At 41.0% G+C, this 18409-nt stretch overlaps 1 protein-coding gene across 2 annotated transcripts; it reads right to left on the bottom strand.

Moving 5' to 3' along the window:
• Positions 1-257: 257 nt before the first annotated feature.
• Positions 258-18177, bottom strand: prpf40a (PRP40 pre-mRNA processing factor 40 homolog A). 2 transcript variants are annotated; one of them, XM_074659480.1, is made up of 27 exons: positions 18050-18124; positions 14486-14566; positions 14195-14338; positions 12376-12459; positions 11782-11800; positions 11657-11676; positions 11470-11511; positions 11217-11327; positions 10388-10508; positions 10081-10105; positions 9641-9856; positions 9274-9379; positions 7622-7686; positions 7356-7520; positions 5883-5991; positions 5012-5162; positions 4477-4610; positions 4111-4225; positions 3496-3587; positions 3232-3348; positions 2887-3024; positions 2607-2702; positions 2430-2516; positions 2196-2286; positions 1765-1826; positions 1533-1688; positions 258-876 (listed from the first exon to the last, which is right to left on the bottom strand). In XM_074659480.1, the coding sequence occupies exons 1-27, from the start codon at positions 18050-18052 to the stop codon at positions 787-789; spliced, it is 2640 nt and encodes an 879-aa protein (XP_074515581.1). In that variant the 5' UTR covers positions 18053-18124; the 3' UTR covers positions 258-786. The 2 variants fall into 2 exon arrangements, with proteins under 2 accessions (XP_074515581.1, XP_074515582.1); XM_074659481.1 differs by lacking the exon at positions 14486-14566 and having other exon boundaries at positions 18050-18177.
• Between the last annotated feature and the right edge of the window lie 232 nt (positions 18178-18409).

Genomic DNA, 18409 nt, shown 5'->3' with positions numbered 1-18409 from the left:
GATGTCCAACCTTGACCATACGAAGCCTATACGCAACCTCGACCGCTCGAGACCGTTGCCCTACCTTGTCCATTCGAGGCCGATCCTTAACGTTAACCATCCGAGGTCGATGCCTAACTTTAACCATCTCGTGAGTTTCCCAAATGGTGGGTTACCGGTCTCATAAATGTCTCAAATGTAAGAAATAACAAGTGTATATAAGAGAACATTTGCCTTTGACAGTATTGATCTCTGAAAGTATCCAATTCCAGACATCATCCATTGAAAGTCTTTTATTACATTTCACTACAGTATATCAATTTTAACAGATGCTCCAATTAAAACCTTTTTGGATCATTCCTCATGAACACAGCTGCAGTTAAGTTAGACCAAATCAAAAATATTGTTTCATTATCTCTGAGCGTGTCCAGAGATGTTGCATTGAAGCTCATTTCTTCTGCTTTTCCCGGTGAAAGACGGCCAGTGTGACATTAAAGATTTACTTTTAACAGAATATAAAAATCATTGGCAATGGAAAACATGTACAACTACAGTCAACTAAAAAATACTAACAAAAGCAACAAAAAAAGACAACCTGACATTTAAGGTTGATCAGCTGATCAGTTTCCTGATATCAAATTAGTCACCGAATAAGTGTGTAAGCTCAGTGTCGCACATTCCCATAAATACCGGAGAACGGTGTTGTGTCACACGGTCCGTCCAGGGTGGTGATGCCCAGTACAGTCAGATGAGCTCGGAGGGGAATGCATGTTTGGAGAAGTGTACAGAGACCGATAAGTGTGATCATCAAGGTGCATCCAGCTGTTCCAGTAAAGTTCTTCTCCTTTTCTCCAGCTCTCCTTCACTCAGCTCGCTGCCTGACGTATCCCAGCCGCCCTGAATACAACACACAAAACACACAAAACACACAAAACACTCAGTATATGGTATTATACAAACATCTTGACTGGTGTTTTTTTATGTGTTTTGGCGTTTCGTCCACACCCAAACGGCGTTTTAGGACGCTGAAAACGGCGCTTTTGTAAAAGTCCAACCAGGGTGAAGATTTCCGTCTTCAATGTTCACAAGTAGACCGGGAAGACTGAGTTTTTGGCTTGTAACGCCAGAGTGTGCGCCGTTATCTCCTTTGTAAGGTGTGATTAATGAGGCGTCATGTTGTGCAACGCCGGCATAAATGCATCCATGAACGGCAGACGTGGCCAAACACCCTCGCTAACAAGACTTTTTTTTACATATTTACACAAATGTACAGTTACCCTTCCACTATATTGAGGAACCGAGGCGTCCGAATGCACTACGAAGGTCGCTGCTACTTATTCAATGCAACACTCCGACGACACAGACCTGAGTTTTCACAGGGCGACCTCTAAAAGACAGTGGTTATCTCCCCTAAACTTGTTCTAAAATAGACTTTACATATTAACTTTTATTAGTTAAATCTCCTTCAACACCAGGTAACCATAACAACAGCCATTAAAACACTTTGCTAGAGTCCAAAAAATCTATATTTATAGAGTAATAAAGAAACCAACCTCCTCTTTTGCCGCTTTTCTTTTCGGAGACTTCTGTTTAGAGTCGGAGCGAGGCTTCCCCCGAGACTTGTCGTTCTCTTTATCTCTGTCTAAGTCCTTCTCGCGCTTTCCATCGCGGTCTCTTCCTTTCTTCTCGTTGTCGGTCTCTGGCGACGCCTGGAAGGTCATAATCGCCATCAGTGCACATTCAGATTATATTTACACAACACGTGGACTCTTCCTGTATACTTACAGACTTGTGACGTCTCTTCTTGCCCTTCTTCTTGTGCTTCTTGGATTTTTTATAGCTTCTCTCTGGTTTCGGGCAGAAAATGTCAGTAAATGTCAAAAGTGCTGCACTTCTTCCATACGATGACAAATAGATAATCTGAGCCAGTCGGGCTATTCTACTATGTTGTTCATGGAGCCGGACATTTCCCTGAGCTAATATTCTCATAATGTATGTACACTTGACACAAAGAGCTAGTTTTGGCTGTCTGGAGATCTGCTACCTCGCTACAAACCTGCAACAACAATAACAGCAGCATGCAAAGGAGGGCTTTCATCATCAATAGTGCATGTTGTGATTGGATGTTACTGACAGCACCGGAGCGCTCTGCTGGTTTGAAGGATTTATGGAGGCAAAATATCCGTTATTTTATTTAAACTTTGAAAGCAACTCACCAGATTCTCCACTAGACGAGCGTTCGGACGGAGATTTGGACTGCGACCTCTTTTTCTTCTTGTGGTATTCCTCGTCCTCAGACTCTGAGCCCTGTCGACACATTAAAGTGGAGTAATTCAGAGATTAACGAGGCATGATATGGAGTATTGAGATAAAGGCAGAGGTATTCTTGTAGATTATTAACTGCTAAATTGTTGTCTTGTCTAAGCACAGCGGCGAGGAGGACTACTAACCGATCGAGAGCGGGACCGTTTCCTGTGGTGCTTCTTGGACTTCTTCGAGTGCTTCTTTGTCTTCGAGTGGTGATGTTGGCATTCATGCTGTTAAAATAAAAACACGACATGTTCATCATCACCTTCGTCATCTAGATTGATAGATTCAGCCCGTTCCCGCTGTCCAGACAGACGTACCTCTAAGACGTGCATGAAGTCTTTGAATATCCTCTTCCTCTCCGACTCCAGAGTCACGTCCTCAAAGGCCGATTCCTTTAAGAATCTGTCTCTGATCTGAAATCATCACAAGTACGATGACATACTAAGTACAATCAAAACAGAAAAGACAAGCTACTGTGTGAATTCATTTTACAAATCATTTAGAATTTATTTGAACTGAATAGCAGGGTGAGTGATGTAAATATGAAATAGACGGTGCTTTGAGACCAACAGAACATATTCAGCATAGAAGACGTACCGACTCCCATGCAGTCTCCGGCTCCAGTGGCGGTGTGGCCAGTTTCAGCATGTTTTTAAAGGCTGCTTCTTTCCTCTTCATCTTCCTGGCCTCCTCCTTCTCTCGCTCCCTCTCTCTGGCTTCAGCCTTCTCCAGTAACTGCACAGAAAGAGGTTACAGAATGGGTTAATTTAATAAATATAAACAAAGAGAATAAGAAAACAACAGAGAAAAGACCTTAACATAAGCTAAAGGAGAGTTTAAATGTTCTCCTGTCATGTACTTGTGTTCTTCTTAAGGGACTGTGTAAGATGTGAGAAAAAGCTAGTGAGGAAACATGTACTGTATGTAGGAGAGGAGTCTTACACTGTTGAATGCCAGCTTGATGTTTCCTGCGTCCAGTGTGGTGGCTCTCTTGTCTGAGCTGATGACTGATCCAAAGTCATCAAAGGTAGTGTTGACTTCCACCAGGAAGCCTTTGTCCTGGCAGCACAAAGGAAGAACAGGATTAACAACTTGTATGACATAAATGACACACGGATATGAGCAGATGTGAAGTGATCAGGTTGCTCGCATGACACTATGCCAGATATAAATAAGATTTTAACCAGAGGTACATGATGATCTTACTTTAAGAATATCTTTGATGATCCTCTTCTCATCGTGGTAGCGGGCCTTCAAGTCTTCCACGTAGAATTTGAACAGATCTAGAGGAGTGGAGCCTGCAGGATAGACGAGGTGAGTCAAAAGATGTAGACGATAAAATATATATTAACCAACAGGGTCCAACTAGGGCTGTGCGATATAGAGAAAATCAAATATCACAATATTTTTGACCAAATGCCGCGATCTTGAGACGATATTTTATGGTTTACCGTTGGTGCTTTTACCAAAGAGGATATCTAGTCTCATATCACTATAATGAGAAAATTGATATATTGCCCAGCCCTGGGTCTAACAGCAGACCACAACCAGGTTGCTAAAACGTCTGTCATCTGTGTGCTGAATGTTTTGTCACGTGTTAAAATTATATAAAAACGTATCTAAAATGAATGGGGTAAAAGGAAACATATGCATCAGAGCACTGTTGTGGTTCATACAGTATTTACATGCTGAGCTGTGTTTGTGTCTGTGTTTATGTGTTCATGTCATGTGCTGTTGTCTGCGTATCTCATCCACGTGCTTCAGAGCGTTCAGCCCGTGCGGACGTGTGAAGCCACGTGTGCGGGCGGCCTGCTGTCTTACCCGGCTGGCCCAGCATGTTGGCGAAGCGGATGTCTGAGCTCAGGGTCGGGTACATCTCCATCCAGGCAGACATGGAGTGAAGCTGGCCGTGGTCGTGGAGCTCGTCCAGGAATTTCTGAGAGAAAAACAACAAAATATGAATTCAGGAGAGCAACTGATATCCAATGGTTAGACAAATAGATTGTGTCTCTTCTGTGACTTGGATTTAGATTATTATTGGACCTTGAAAGCAACAATTTGCTTTTGCAATGTGAGAAATGTGACATGATGAGTAAATTTAGGACGTCAAGCCGTCATTTCTTTCCGGACGTGGTGACTTCCGGTTTGTAACTGTTTTGAGATGCACATGTTTTCGTTCCCTCTCACCTGGAAGGCCTCTCTGTTCTTGCGTTGTCGCCTCCTCTCCCTGAGGAGAGTCTTCTGTTTCTCCTCCTCTTCCTCCTTCTCCAGCGCCCGGATGTGCTCCTCAAAACAAATGAGGGCGTCCTCTTTATCCATATCTGTCGGCAGGTAACAACACTTATCAACAGGGAGAACTGAGGATAGCTTACACATAGAACCAAGTAGAATTGCAATGATTAATCTATCAGTTGTCATCTATTGAACTATTTTGATAATCGATTAATAAATTTGAGTAATTTTTTAGGAAATTTAAAATTCTCTGATTCCAGCTTCTTAAAAGTGAATATTATGTGGTTTCTTTACTCCTCTGTGACAATAACCTGAATATCTTTAATCGAGAAAATACTCAACAGATTAATCAACAATGAAAATAATGATTCATAATTAATTGCAGCCCTAGAACCAAGTGAACTTATGGTTATTGCAAATAAAGTGAGGTAGAAACTTCTCACTACGATCTGTTTCAAACTAATTAGGTGAATAAAGACTTCTCTCGTACTCTGCAGCTCCTCATCCTCTGCAAAGGTGGGGTTGTCTAGCAGGTACTGCTGGGCCTCAGACCAGGTGGTGCGGTATGTGACGTTGGCCATGTTGTCCAAAATGTTCTTCAGAGCTTCCCAGTTCCTCTTTCTTAGCTGCTTGGCTTGCTCCTGGAAACAGTTTGTAGAGGAGGAAAGCAGGATGTTCACAACATCATTTATGATACTGACAGATGAAGACTGCAAGTCTCTTCACGGATTAAAGGCCCTGACACACCAAGCCTTCAGTGAACGTCTGTCGGCTCTAGTCTGCCCGTGTCGGACGCTTTTTGGCCGATTCAGCATGTTGAATCAACGTCGGAGCTTGTCTGTGAGAGAAATCACTCTGATTGGCCGTTCAGTTTGAACGAATCAGTGCACGAGTAGAGAAACGGAAGTGAGGAAAGCAAGCAAACCAGTTAAGTCGAGAGGAAAAACACAGAAGGCTCTTCTCATTTTTCATCTTCATCTCATCTGATCATTCCAATACACGGATATTTTCACAACGACATGGTCATCTGGGATGAAGCTGCGTGGTGAGTGAGAGTGGTGCGAAAATGGTCAGCAAACGCTGCTTTGTTTCATGTACGTATCATAACAACGGCTTGTATATCGGTCTTCCGGTTTCCCTTTTTGAATGACGAATACAGACTATCGCTACCTGCTAGTGTGGAGAGTTATTTCATCTCACGTAGGCGCAGAACGTATGTGCTAACTGTCCGTCGGCTGTAGTCTTTGCGGTGTGTCTTGAGTGCAACATTTTGGCCAACACACAGTTCTATGATGTGGATTTGGTGTGTCTGGGCCTTGAGCTGAGTTGAGTTTTGTCTCAACTGTAGAATGAAGCCTTACCTTCTCTTTCTTAGCGAGGTAGAACAATACGTCTTCATAGATCTCCAGCCGGTCTCTCTCTGGCACACAGCTCCACACCTCCTGCTCATTGAACATCTGTTCTGCTTTCCTGGATTAAAAGGACACACAGACACATTTAGGAGATTTTCATACAGTAACCCACATGAGGGCAGCATTTCACAGGCAAAATTTACCTCTGACACATTGGTTTCTAACGTTTAGTGCAAGCCGTCGGATGCACAGTTGTGTAGAATTTATATAAAACTCCTTACATGTTAATAAAAAATGGAAAAGTACAGTTGAACTTCTTAAGAAGTGCAGCTCGTGATGTGTACTAAAAATATCTAGTTTCCTTGAAACTTGACGGTCAGAGGAGTCGCAGTGGTTGACTGCACTGGAATAAGGTATTAAATCTAAGGAGACACACACACACACAGACACACACACAGACAGCCAGTATCCAGTCCAGCTGCCTGTTGTGTGTCCTCCCAGATTACAGCCCGTCACCACAACAACCCCCCTGCTAGAAGAACTCTGGAACTGGCTCGTTGTCAAGGTCACCAGTCGATCGGTCCGTCCCATCCGTCTGTCACGATGACTTTCACACAAACGCCAAAGCAAAGAGGGCTGGTGAACTGGATCTCACGCAAGACCAAGAACCAGACCTGAAGCATTTAATATGTCGCTGGTATAATTTCTAATGCACAACTCCTTACTACATATCTATAAGTGAAAAAAACTGATTTAGTACACCTTTAGCAGAAAAGATGGTATTTCTAGTTGTAGTTTCATCTCTGTTGCATTTATGTGTGAAATACGGCCGCAACTAAAAATGATTGTTGATTAATGTGTAGATTATTTTGTCGATTAATAGATTAGGTGTTTGGTCTATAAAATGTCCGAAAATGGTTGAAATGTCGATCAGTGTTTCTCAAAGCCCAAGGTGACGTCCTCAAATGTCTTGTTTTGTCCTAAACTCAAAGATATTCAGTTAATTGTCATAGAGGAGTAAAAAGAAACTAGAAAATATTCGCTTTTTTCTTTTAAAAAATTACTCAAACTGATTAATAGATTATCAAAATAGTTGCCGATCCATTTAATAGTTGACCACTAATCGATTAATCGTTGCAGCACTCGTGTGAAATGAATTTAAAACGGTGAGAGAGGATAAATCAGAGCACTTAGGTTGTGAATTACATCCAAATCAAAGACGTCAGAACCAATTAATCACAATGTTCCCAATGTCCACCCACTCACTAAATTGTGCATTATGTTATGTTAACCACAGTGTGACGAGAGCCAACAGGTCACAGCGGTTTAAGAGGAAGCTAACTGTGCTGTAACTGCACGATGCCGTGCACAAGCCATAGGCGACCTTTCACTGATCCCATCTGCATAACCGTATTGACAATACAGGGAGCCACAAGTCAATACAGGAAAAGAAAAACTTGGTGAGATCACTGCAGCTCTTACTTGTATCTGGTGGTGGAGGTCATCTTGTCGTGGTTCTCTAAGAACCTCTGAAAGGTCTCTTTGGACTCCTTGTATTTAATTCTGGCCTCCTCCTTTTCCTCCTTCTCTGTTTGGACTTTGTAGGCGTTGAACGCCTGTTTCTTCTCACTCAGCTTGGGAAGTGCGCTTTGTTGACAAGGAGAAGTGAGAATTAGCGGTCAGATGGGCATTGTTACCACCTACCATTGTTGTAAATAGGATGAACTGATCTCAGGAGAGTAGTTTACCTGTAGCGAGGATCATTGATTATCATTTTCATAGCTTGTTCCCAAGAGGAGTTTGAGGACACACCCTGAAATACAGAGAATACAACTCTTAAGTCAAGTTAAATTGACATGTGAAAAACAATTTCATGCAACAGATCAGGGAAAAAATTATTTGTTTCATTACCCTTTGTTTGGTAGAGGAACAATGAGTTGTGCTGCTTTGTCTCTAAAAGTCAAAACATTTACTTTATTACTAATCGATGGCTGGTTAAGAGGTGTGGAGAGACAACAATTCAAAGCTGTGCCACTGAGGACTTATGTAAGCGCCCCTTCTGCCACTTGCCTCTCTCAGGGAGTGACTCCTTCATCCATTATAGACCGATTCCACCGCGTGTCTGTCTTGTAAATTGTCACAGTTATTCTAACTCACTGAGGCGTGCCACTCTCTCTCTCTCACTGTCTTAATCCCAGCCAGCCCCGTGCCTTTGATCCAATAAAGCTAATCAGAAAGACAGAGCTATTAAGATCTTGCAGGAAATGGCGAGCAATCTCAGAGGAGAGCTTTGTGCACAAAATTAAAAAGAGCCTAAATATAGCAGCGTTCAAGGTGGGTGGCGCTAGGCCGCTTTTGCGACACAACACATCCACGGCAACAGGAGGTGAAGCTTAACAATTGAGCTAAAACCTCCCAGGGGCTCACGAGGAGGGACGGGGATTAGATCCAGATCACAATGCAAAGGATGTGCTGGTAAACACGACAGGCTTTATGAGGGACTGACGTGATGAAATGAACCTTAAAAACAGACCTATGTATAATGGTGTACAACTCAATCATCAAAACACTTGTTGGAGTTATAGCATTTATATGCAGTATATAATATAATCGGGGTTGGAATCACCAGAGGCCACACGATACGATACTATCTCGATACTTCAGTCACGATACGATCTTATTGTGATTTTAAACATTTTGCGATATAACAATAACAAGACTGTATCATGATTAAATTATCAGCTAAAATGTAGGGCTGCAACTCGATTATTTTCTCAATTAATCAATTAGTTGTTTGATCTATAAAATGTCATAAAATGTCATTCAGTGCTTCCCAAAAGCCCAAGATGACGTCCTCAAATGTCTTGTTTTGTCCACAACTCAAAGATATTCAGTTTACTGTCATAGAGGAGTAAAGAAACCAGAAAATATTCACATTTAAGAAGCTGGAATCAGAGGATTTTTACTCAAACTTACTCGATTAATTGAAAATAGTTTACGATTAATTTAATAGTTGAGAACTAATCGATTAATCGTTGCAGCTCCACTAAAATGTATTGAACAACCAGAACTTTCAACCAGAAGGGACTAAACATTTGCTCCATTTTAAAACAACAAGCTCATATTCGATGGACAACTAGCTAACCTTGATTATATTTATAGTCGTCCCTATAGTCGTTGTAGCGGCGATGGCACATGTAAAAGGAGGTAAAGTATTCATGGTGCTGCTCACAGCTACAGTAAAAGCACATTAACGGATACTAATGTACGTGCTGACTGTTTTTTTTGTATTTGACCTGCTAAATGTCACGAACATGCACTACAGGGTGACAGAGAGCCTCCTACAGTGTGTGGCCTCTAGTTCATCTACATGTTAACACCATGTGACAGCCCGACTCACCTTCTCCTTCAGCAGCTCTTTGAAAGCCTGCTTGGCCTCCTCCTTCGTGTTCCACTTGTACGTTTTCTTCTGAAGTTCTGGCCGTTCTTCTTTTGGGACTTCGACACTGAGGGAGGACGTTAATGCGTTCACTTAGCTGTGTTTGCATGAAGCATTTAAGAGCATTTATCACGGCGGTGGATGTGATACATTAAATAAATTTATGAGACACAAGAATACACCTCCTCATCCGTGAATACATTAAGCTGAAAGGGTGCTGTGTACATTAGCGTCATTATGACTCTATTGTGGTTCTGGCTTAATGTATACGGTGAATGTCTGAGTACTGGAGACAGTACCTGGCTCCGAATCAGACATGGCTGTTTACCTGGCTGTGGCCTCTGTGGCTGCAAGGCTCTCTGAGGAAGGCACAGGTGCATCTGCAGTCTTGACCTCAGCTGTGTGATGCACCGCCACCTGAGACAGGAGCTCCTCTGAGACCGCTGTTGCAGTTTCTGCCTCCATTACGGTTGCCATAGTGGCTGTATTATCTGCTTGCACTGCAGGAGCTGCTGCGGTGCTGGGAGCCATCACGTCCACCGTCCTGAAATCAGATCGTGACGGGTCAAAACACACCACATGATGGGAAGAATAGCAGGACAGTGTAGCTGACCGGAATATAAAGGGTCACTACACACGAAAATCATTCATAATAATATAAAAAGGGTTTTGATCATGGAGGGAAATAATTTTCAATAAACGCTGTATTTGTTGTTTATAATACATGCAGCAGTGAAGAGTAACCGCAGGTAAACAGGAAGCTCTTACCCGTTCTCCTCTGCTTTGATCATAGCTGGAATAAACAAAAGGAGATAGCTTTTAGGTGTTTTCATTTCAAAGCATGCTGCAGATAAGAGAACAACACAGATATATATACTGCAGGAGCCACAATGTGTTTTCTTTTCCTGTACATCAATGATGCCCAAACCCCCTCGAATGCATGGCGGCGTTATACGTCAAACAAGCCAGCGGCCGACCATTCATCATGCTGTTAAAGGCTCATCTATAGAGCGCAGCACGGCTCACCCTCTTTCTCACACAACAGGTGTGACATCATCAGACAGCAGCTCTTTACCTTCCAGATCCTCCAGCTCTTTGGGTTTGGTCCATCTGGACTCCTTCGTCTGAGAGTTGTAATAATAAGGCTTCCCCGTGTCCGACTTGTACTCCTTCCACGGGCATTTAGACAGCATTTGCTAGAAGGTGGCAGAACAAAAGAAAAAGTATTTCAGTTGTAATACACTGAACAAAGATAACTAGTGTGATGTTAGGATACATATGAAAATACTTATTTAACTACTGGCCTTTTATGGACTGCAATGAAAACAGTCAACCCTGGCTGAATCTGGTACATTTACAATTTAACTGATTTTGATTAATGTGCACAGCCACTGATAAAACCTAAAAGTAAACAGGGTATTAAGATGTGGTGTAAAATGTATGTGCATATGTAAGTCAGTAAACAAAAGATTACCTGGTGGAACTTTACAAGTAAATGTTAAAATTCAGCATTTCTATGATTGAGGGATTATAGTGATTTTTTTTTCAGGGATCTGTACCAAACAAAGATGTTTTCTTAAGTCTGTAAAATATGATGTCTTGGCCAGGACATCTCTGCAGCACAACAATATTTAATTTAAAATAGTATTTCGACACATTTCACTTAACAAATATTGTGCCTCCTGCAAAAAAAATGGCAAAAATTGCAGTAGATTGCAATTTTGAGAAGATTTCTATTGATTGTGCAAAAACAACAACATACACAGAGGGAGAGTGACTTCATCTTCTGCTCAGGACGCCATTACTCCAGTATATCTTTACATAGCAAATAGTTGTTTGCTTCATGCTCTGAATTTTGAATTTAGCAGCTTTAAACATGTTATGTAAGTGATAATGGTTCGTACCTCTGCAGGGGATTTGAGATCATCCGGTTTCTCCCATGTGGACTGCTTAGTGTCTGTATTGTAAAAATAGGTTTTCCCATCCAGTGATTTGTGTTCTGTCCACAGGGACTTCTGAGGCGGACAAAAACAAAACATAAATCAGCTGTTTCAGTGTGTTAAAAAAACAACAAAGCAAGAAACCACTTAACTTTGGCTCCTAGTTAATATTGTCAAGTGTTTCACATCTATCTTTCCATTTTCAACGTGCACAAACCTTCTTTGGCTGGTCGTCCTGTGGAGATCCATTTGTGGTACTCTGCAGGGACAAAGGAACAAATGAAATGTTGGCAGACTGCAGTTATTGAGAAGGCGAAACTCTGGAGTAAATGAGGAGAACTCTAAATTGCCAAAATTGTAAACTTGCAATAACTGCATATAAAGAAAAATTATGTTAAACTTACAGCTGTTCCAGGTGCAGCAGCTGTGAAGGAAAAAGACACAAATCAGTCACGACGCTTTACTTCTAACGAAAACAAAACATTCAGGAATATGATTTGTAAGTAAAGTGACAAATTAAGGATCTTACCTGCGGAGTCGACACCAGGCTGTGGAAAAAAACAATTTTATTAGTGGATTATTTCCCAGAGAAACACTCACAAACGATGAATTCAGCCGGGAATACAGACTCATCATTCACAATACACAGGAACTGACAGAGCTTTACTAATTAGTACAACTCTCCATACCCTCAAGATGCAAAAATACACTTGTGATGATAAAGTGGATGTCTTATGATCTCTGGATGTTGTCACAAATTAATACATCAGATTGCTCATTTGCATATCCTGCTTACCTCTCAGTATAAAAGAAAAATTAACAGAAGATCAACAGGGAAGGGCTCATGTGTTTCATTATGCTCACAGGGATTCACAGCTGAACCAGAGCCAAAACAAAAAAGTGACAATAATGGGAATATTGCAGGCAGGTGTTCATTTTAATCAGTCACTGTATTTAATGATGTTTTTCAGCTGTTTCTGTTCAATTCTTTTTTTTTTTTTAATGGAATGACATCATTTCATATCCAACAGTGCAAATGATTCACTTAGCATTTCACAGACTGCGGTGTATTTTAAGAAGTGTAAAGCAGAGCACTGATGGAAAAAGTAGCGAGGAGAGTTACCGGTCCCGTCGGTTGTACGGCCGCAGCTGGCATGCGAGGGGGCATCATCATCCCTGGCATCATAGGTGGCATCATGCCTGGCATCTAATAAAAGAAGCATCATGAAATATTCATCTGGCATTTCCATACCACCCAGTGGAAGGAGGAAGAAGTATTAAGACGCAGTGTGAGACAGGGTGTTGGTGTCTGCTGCTTGCAACTGGGGGGAGAAGGTGAGACTGAAACCGAGTCTGCTGTGTGTGTTATTTAATGGTGTGATGCCACAGCTTGCGATCTGTGAAGCAGAAAGACACCAAACTACATCCCCTCGCCACCTTTTTAGACTGGTGTTGCTGGCACCTTGCTCAAACACCCCCCAGTATCACACCTATTTATATGCATGACAGGACCACATATGCTTGCTAAAAATGCCCCATTTTTGATTTAAAAAGATAAGAAAAGAGTGTCACTACTTCAGCAGTGTTCAGTCAAACGATGCACAAGTTATATGGCGTCTCTTTAGAGCAGTGGTTCTCAACTTTTTCGAGACACGACCGCCTCGCCTAGCTGTTTCTACACACCTCCCCCTGCTGATTTTGAGTGATCACTGTGAATATTCTGATTAGTAATCGTAGGATAAATAATATAATGTTTTGTTTGTGACTCTTCTCGCCCCCTGACCTGCCGGAAATCCCCCGTCAGAAAATGATGTGCACGCACACTTTGACTGTAACAAACATTCAATAAAATCTGTTCTAAAGCAAATTATATCACTGGTACAAGAGATGTAAAGTAAAAACACATTCCCAGTCTAAAATATGATACATTATTTTTAATGTTATTTTATGTTGTTCTCCACAACCATCTAACGACCCCCTGATATTATCTCACGACCCCCCAGGTAGAGAACCACTGCTTTAGAGGACTTTGAGCCTTTTCCTAGGTTAGCTGCCACTTTATTTTGAGGTAAACAAAAAATGAGCGCACTATAATGTCTCTATTAATCATCCCTCATTGCACAGGAAAATCCATGAGTGCACACATCTATGACAAGTTCAGTGGGTCAAAGTTAAACCAGGAAATCAGTCTGTAAACTGGGATGGATGTTTTGCCTTTGGTTCTTTTCCAAATAAGCCTGACCAACCTGGAGGTTTGTTCATCTGACCATTCATGTGTCGTGCCCAGTCTGACCATTTTTTAGTGATGTTGATGCTTTCCGATATCTCAGTCATTACTTTGATAAGTACAATATTGTTAGGGGTGGGAATCACCGGAGGCCCCACGATACGATATTAATCACGAGTCACATTACAATTAGGATTTTAAACATTTTGCAATATGCTGAGTATTGCGATAAAATTTATTGCAATTAATTGTGTTTACTCATTTTTAACATAACTTTGGAGCGTTATTTAGCGTTCTTCCCGACAAGCTAGACATGTTGGTACAAATTGATTCCTTTGATTTTCTAGTTTCATATGATACCAGCATCTTCACTCTAGCTTTAACGATGAGCCCGCTACATCCTCTGAAAGACAGAGTAGCGGCCGAATTATTAAGAGGTTAATAGTTTATATGATAAAAGATCGATACTTGACGTCCGTGTATCAATACAATATTGCCAAATATATATTGTGGAAAAAATCTGCATCAAGCATCTTTCTTTATTAAAGTAATAACATCTGCCATCTAGCTTTTTCATTAATCTGTTTTGGGATATGTAAAGTGTCCTTGTTTGACTCGGGAGCAGGATAAATAGCAGACAGACTGGCCACCAAGCCCTTACAACTAACAAATCCAACAAAACAGAGAAAACCTACAAGCTTCCTAAAAGGCTCACCTGTCCCATTGGTGGAGCCCCCATCGGTGGCATTATACCAGGGGGAATGATACCAGGAGGCATAGGGGTCATGCTGGGCGGTCGCTGTCCCATAGGGGGCATCCCGATGGGAGGGAAATGAGGCGGTATTCCTGGTGGTCCCATCTAGACAAATTAATATGGAGAGAGGAAAGATGCATTAGATTAGATTAAACATTAATGAAGACGTTTAATATATACCACTCTGAGTTCAACCCTGTATGACGACTGGTGTAAAGCTAATTGTCATGAACATATCTGTCGCTGACTTACAAATGGGGGAGGTATCCGTGAGGGCGGTACACCTGGATAAGGGGGCGCTTGGCTCTGGCCATTATTAGCGTCCGATGAAGACTGTCATGAATAAGAAACACCACACAGAGTTAGTGAACTCACAACAGCCTGTGGTGTAACGCGTAACTAGCAGTGCGCTTAATTCAATAAAGCCACCATGGCTGTTTCTCCAAATAAGTGTTTAAAATGTTTAGATTTTCATGCTACACTATTACAGTTAGTTAAGATAAAATGAAAGTTTTATCATGACATGCACAACCTAAATGTTATTACTTTTAGTTTAAATTTATTTAGTATTATTCCACAATATTCCTAAAAAGGAGGGTGGACAAAATATAAGAAACACCTCTCAGTATATAAGGCAGAACAATTCAACAGCACCACAAACTACAGCCTCCAAAATAACAATTAGGTCAACTCAACACCTCTAGCCTGCAATTATTTTAGCTTGGTGCAACTAGCGTTATGGAAGTATGTTGACGATAAAAGATTTGAGAAAGCACAGGCACGGCTTTGTGAGAGCAGAAAGAGATTTGAACTGGCAATCCTGATTATGCGCTCGCTCGTTTCTGCTCTTTCCATGTTTTTCCAGCTGTTTTGGCAGCTTCTGAGCATCTGAGATCGCAAAAGGTCTCTGGATATCAAAGTCATTTCTTTTTCAAGGTCCACACAAGGACACAAGTCAGCTTTTGAATATAAGGAAGGAATGATAGGCGACCATATGACTGTTTAGGACAACATGTGATTTACATATTTTATGCCTTAACTTTTAGCCTACAATTTCAATTATTGTTTGCCTGTGGACTGGATCTGCACAGTGGATTGAAGTTCAGCCAAATTCTGGTCAAATTGATCCCTTTACTGTACTAAATACTCATATGTAGTCAGTCTGTATCAGCACTCACGAGCATCACAAGACCGCCAGTATTAATCAGGATGCTTTATGAACACTTATAACATGACTTTTGAATACTCAATTCTGATTGGTCAATCACGGCGTTCTTTGGGCTGTTATTTCGATATAGTAGACCGCTGTTATGGGCGCAGTTCTGATGTTGGACTCTGGAGGATCATTGTTGTGTGAAATTATTCATTTCTATGTAGTGTAATAAGCGGGATAATGTACAGCTAGTCGGTCATTGTTGTAAACCAAACTCCTTCAGGTGCGGCATCTCCCCGTGTGGTTTATTTCACAACAATGACCAGTTAGCTGTACATTGTCCCTTATTTGTTCTCCAATTCAGTAATAGTTAGTCAAGGGAAAACATATCACATTCGCGTCACTCCTCGCAACCAAAAAAGAAAATGTCGAACTCAAAGTTAATTACTATAAAAATCAGAGGGTAAAAGCATAGTGGGGAGAAAAATGAAATCAACAGTGGTAACAGTATTGGAATAGTACAACAAAAAGGACGACATCTACACTCAATCCAAAATAGTATCCAAAGTAGGTATGGTAAGAAGTAGAAGGCGCAGCAACCTTAACATGACACTTTTCATTATCTGGGAAAACATCCAACAGGTCATTGTGACCACTACCATGAAAAAGAGACAGTGGAGCATATTCTATAGAGGAGAGACAGGTGGGGATCACACAGTTACAGAGAACAGGGTAAGTAGAAGCCAGTGTAAAAAAATAGGCCTTTATTTAGTGTGGAAGGAGGGAAATGTCTATTTTGGTTTTATGAGAGTACTGGACTAATTTCACGACTTTTTTAAAAACAGAAATGGACATAGAGGGAGACTATATCCAGAAGGAGGCATTGATGAACTCCCATTGGTAATAAGCTCGTAGTTTTCTGCATGTTTTTGATTGTAATAGAGCATCTTTGTTATGTTATGTTGTGTTTGCACTGGATAGAGTTTGTGGTTATGGACAATGCTCACGACGCCATCTGCATACTCAACAAGTCTGCGGCTTTTAATCGCATGAATGTCAAAGTCTCCCGTCACGGGCGTAGATTTTTTAAAGACTGAAAACAGCCATGAGGAGGTGCAGAAGTCTAGTTTTCTCTCAGAACACTTGAATTACAATATGCTGAAAGGTTATTATGGAATTTTTGCCCAATGATACCAAAAACATACTGCCTACTGCCACTTTAAAGGTAGAGTTGGTAATCATCAAAAACATTTTTGTTGTTATATTTTGTTGAAATTCTCATTATATCCTGACAGCAATCAATAAATCAAATGTTCTAACAAAAAAGAAGAAAGAAATCTGGTATCTGTGGCTGTATAAACCCCTTCAATCCGGGCTACCGGATTAATGTTTTAATGTTTTTATAACTGTTTTAATCATGTCTTAATGTTCTTTTGCACTTTGTCGCAATGTTCTTGAATGTTTATGTAAAGCACTTTGAATTGCCCTGTTGTTGAAATGTGCTATACAAATAAAGCTGCCTTGCCTTACCTGTCTACATGTACCTCAACGCGCCACTTCACCTGAGTCTTCCACAAGCTGCTAGCTTGACAGCTGTGAGTACTAACAATAGCTGTTTAATTATGATGTGTTTATGTTCATAATGATCATTTTTGGGGAGTGACTTTGGAGGGAGGCCTGAAGGGACGAGGCTGTCAGTGTTGGCGACTTTCTCACTAGATTTAGAGACTTTTGGAGCTAGTGCTGCTAGATAACATCACTTTAATTGGAGTTGGCAACACTGGGCTGGGTTTTTCGGTTGGATAATTGTTAAAATGTCGCGTATTCGTGCTAGTTTTGCAAGATTACTAACCCTAATTTCTAATCCAGTGTGTCCTGTGTGCTCTCAAAAGTTGACCTGCAGATTGAGTAACAATTAGTTTTGTGCTCTCACATCTTTAATCTTAATATACTTCTATAAACACAGACTATAGGAGATTAAAGAGTGCAAAGAGTGCATTCAAAGTCTAAAAACACCCCTTTAACAGTGATTATAAGGTGCATGTGTGAGTCTGAGCTGCAGCAACTCATTCATTTGTGAAGACGTCCTCTAGATATGTGACATTATTTAAGATAACTACTAATTTACAGGCTCTCTAACAGCAGGTTACTTTCTCCATGTATCTGTTAATTCTCATTGATAACACGCATGCATAATCATTATAATCTCTCCTCCACTATGTGAGTAAAGCTAACTTTCTAGGTAAACGTGTAAAGTAATGAATGACAACAGACTCCGTCTAAAGCCTGGTGAAGAATAATGATTTAAGCCAACTAGTTAACCAACTATTCGTTATTTAAGTTTATGAATACCTTTAGACGTGTTTATTAATAGTATATGTAACCAAAGCTAACTGCATGTTAGTGGTATCTACCTTTTATTTAATGATAAGCATCAGCTCCAGGTTATAGTCGGGACCATGAGTGTGCCCGCTATGTTAGCTCAGTGCTAACACGACGTGCTAACCTGTGATGTTTAAAGGACTCAAGGACGTTATTATGACATCATCAAGACAAAGAGTTGTTCGTCAACTAAACATGGATTAGGTACACGTACACTCGTCTCAGTTATTAACTTTTAACGCGCTGTAAAGAAGATAATCTTTTGAATGGTTGTTACTCACCATGTTGACGAGAGAGTGTGGACCTCCTGGTAACCGGAGCGCCTCTCAACAACGAGCAACGCGATTGGTCGAGCTGCCTCCGCGTCACAGAAGTCAAAGGTCAAAGAGCCAGTAGCGTCATTCTGCGGTGATGATACGCAGAGATGCGCAATAAATAACAAACAGAGTGGTGGTGTTGTGATCCTGTGAGTGTATGGCAGGGGTCAAAAAATCTGTCTTGAGCCACAAAACATTTGAGCATTGTTTGTTTGTTTGTTTATTTAGATCTCCATTAGCTTTTGCATAGCAGCAGCTATTTTTCCAGGGGTCCAAATAGTTTACATGGTGAAAGTACAAAAATACACATTCACACTACTCATC

Source organism: Sebastes fasciatus, chromosome 14, assembly GCF_043250625.1.
Source record: "Sebastes fasciatus isolate fSebFas1 chromosome 14, fSebFas1.pri, whole genome shotgun sequence".
Classification (NCBI taxonomy): Eukaryota; Metazoa; Chordata; class Actinopteri; order Perciformes; family Sebastidae; genus Sebastes; species Sebastes fasciatus.
Note: the sequence above shows the minus strand (reverse complement) of the source record. Positions and strands in the feature narration are given on the sequence as shown.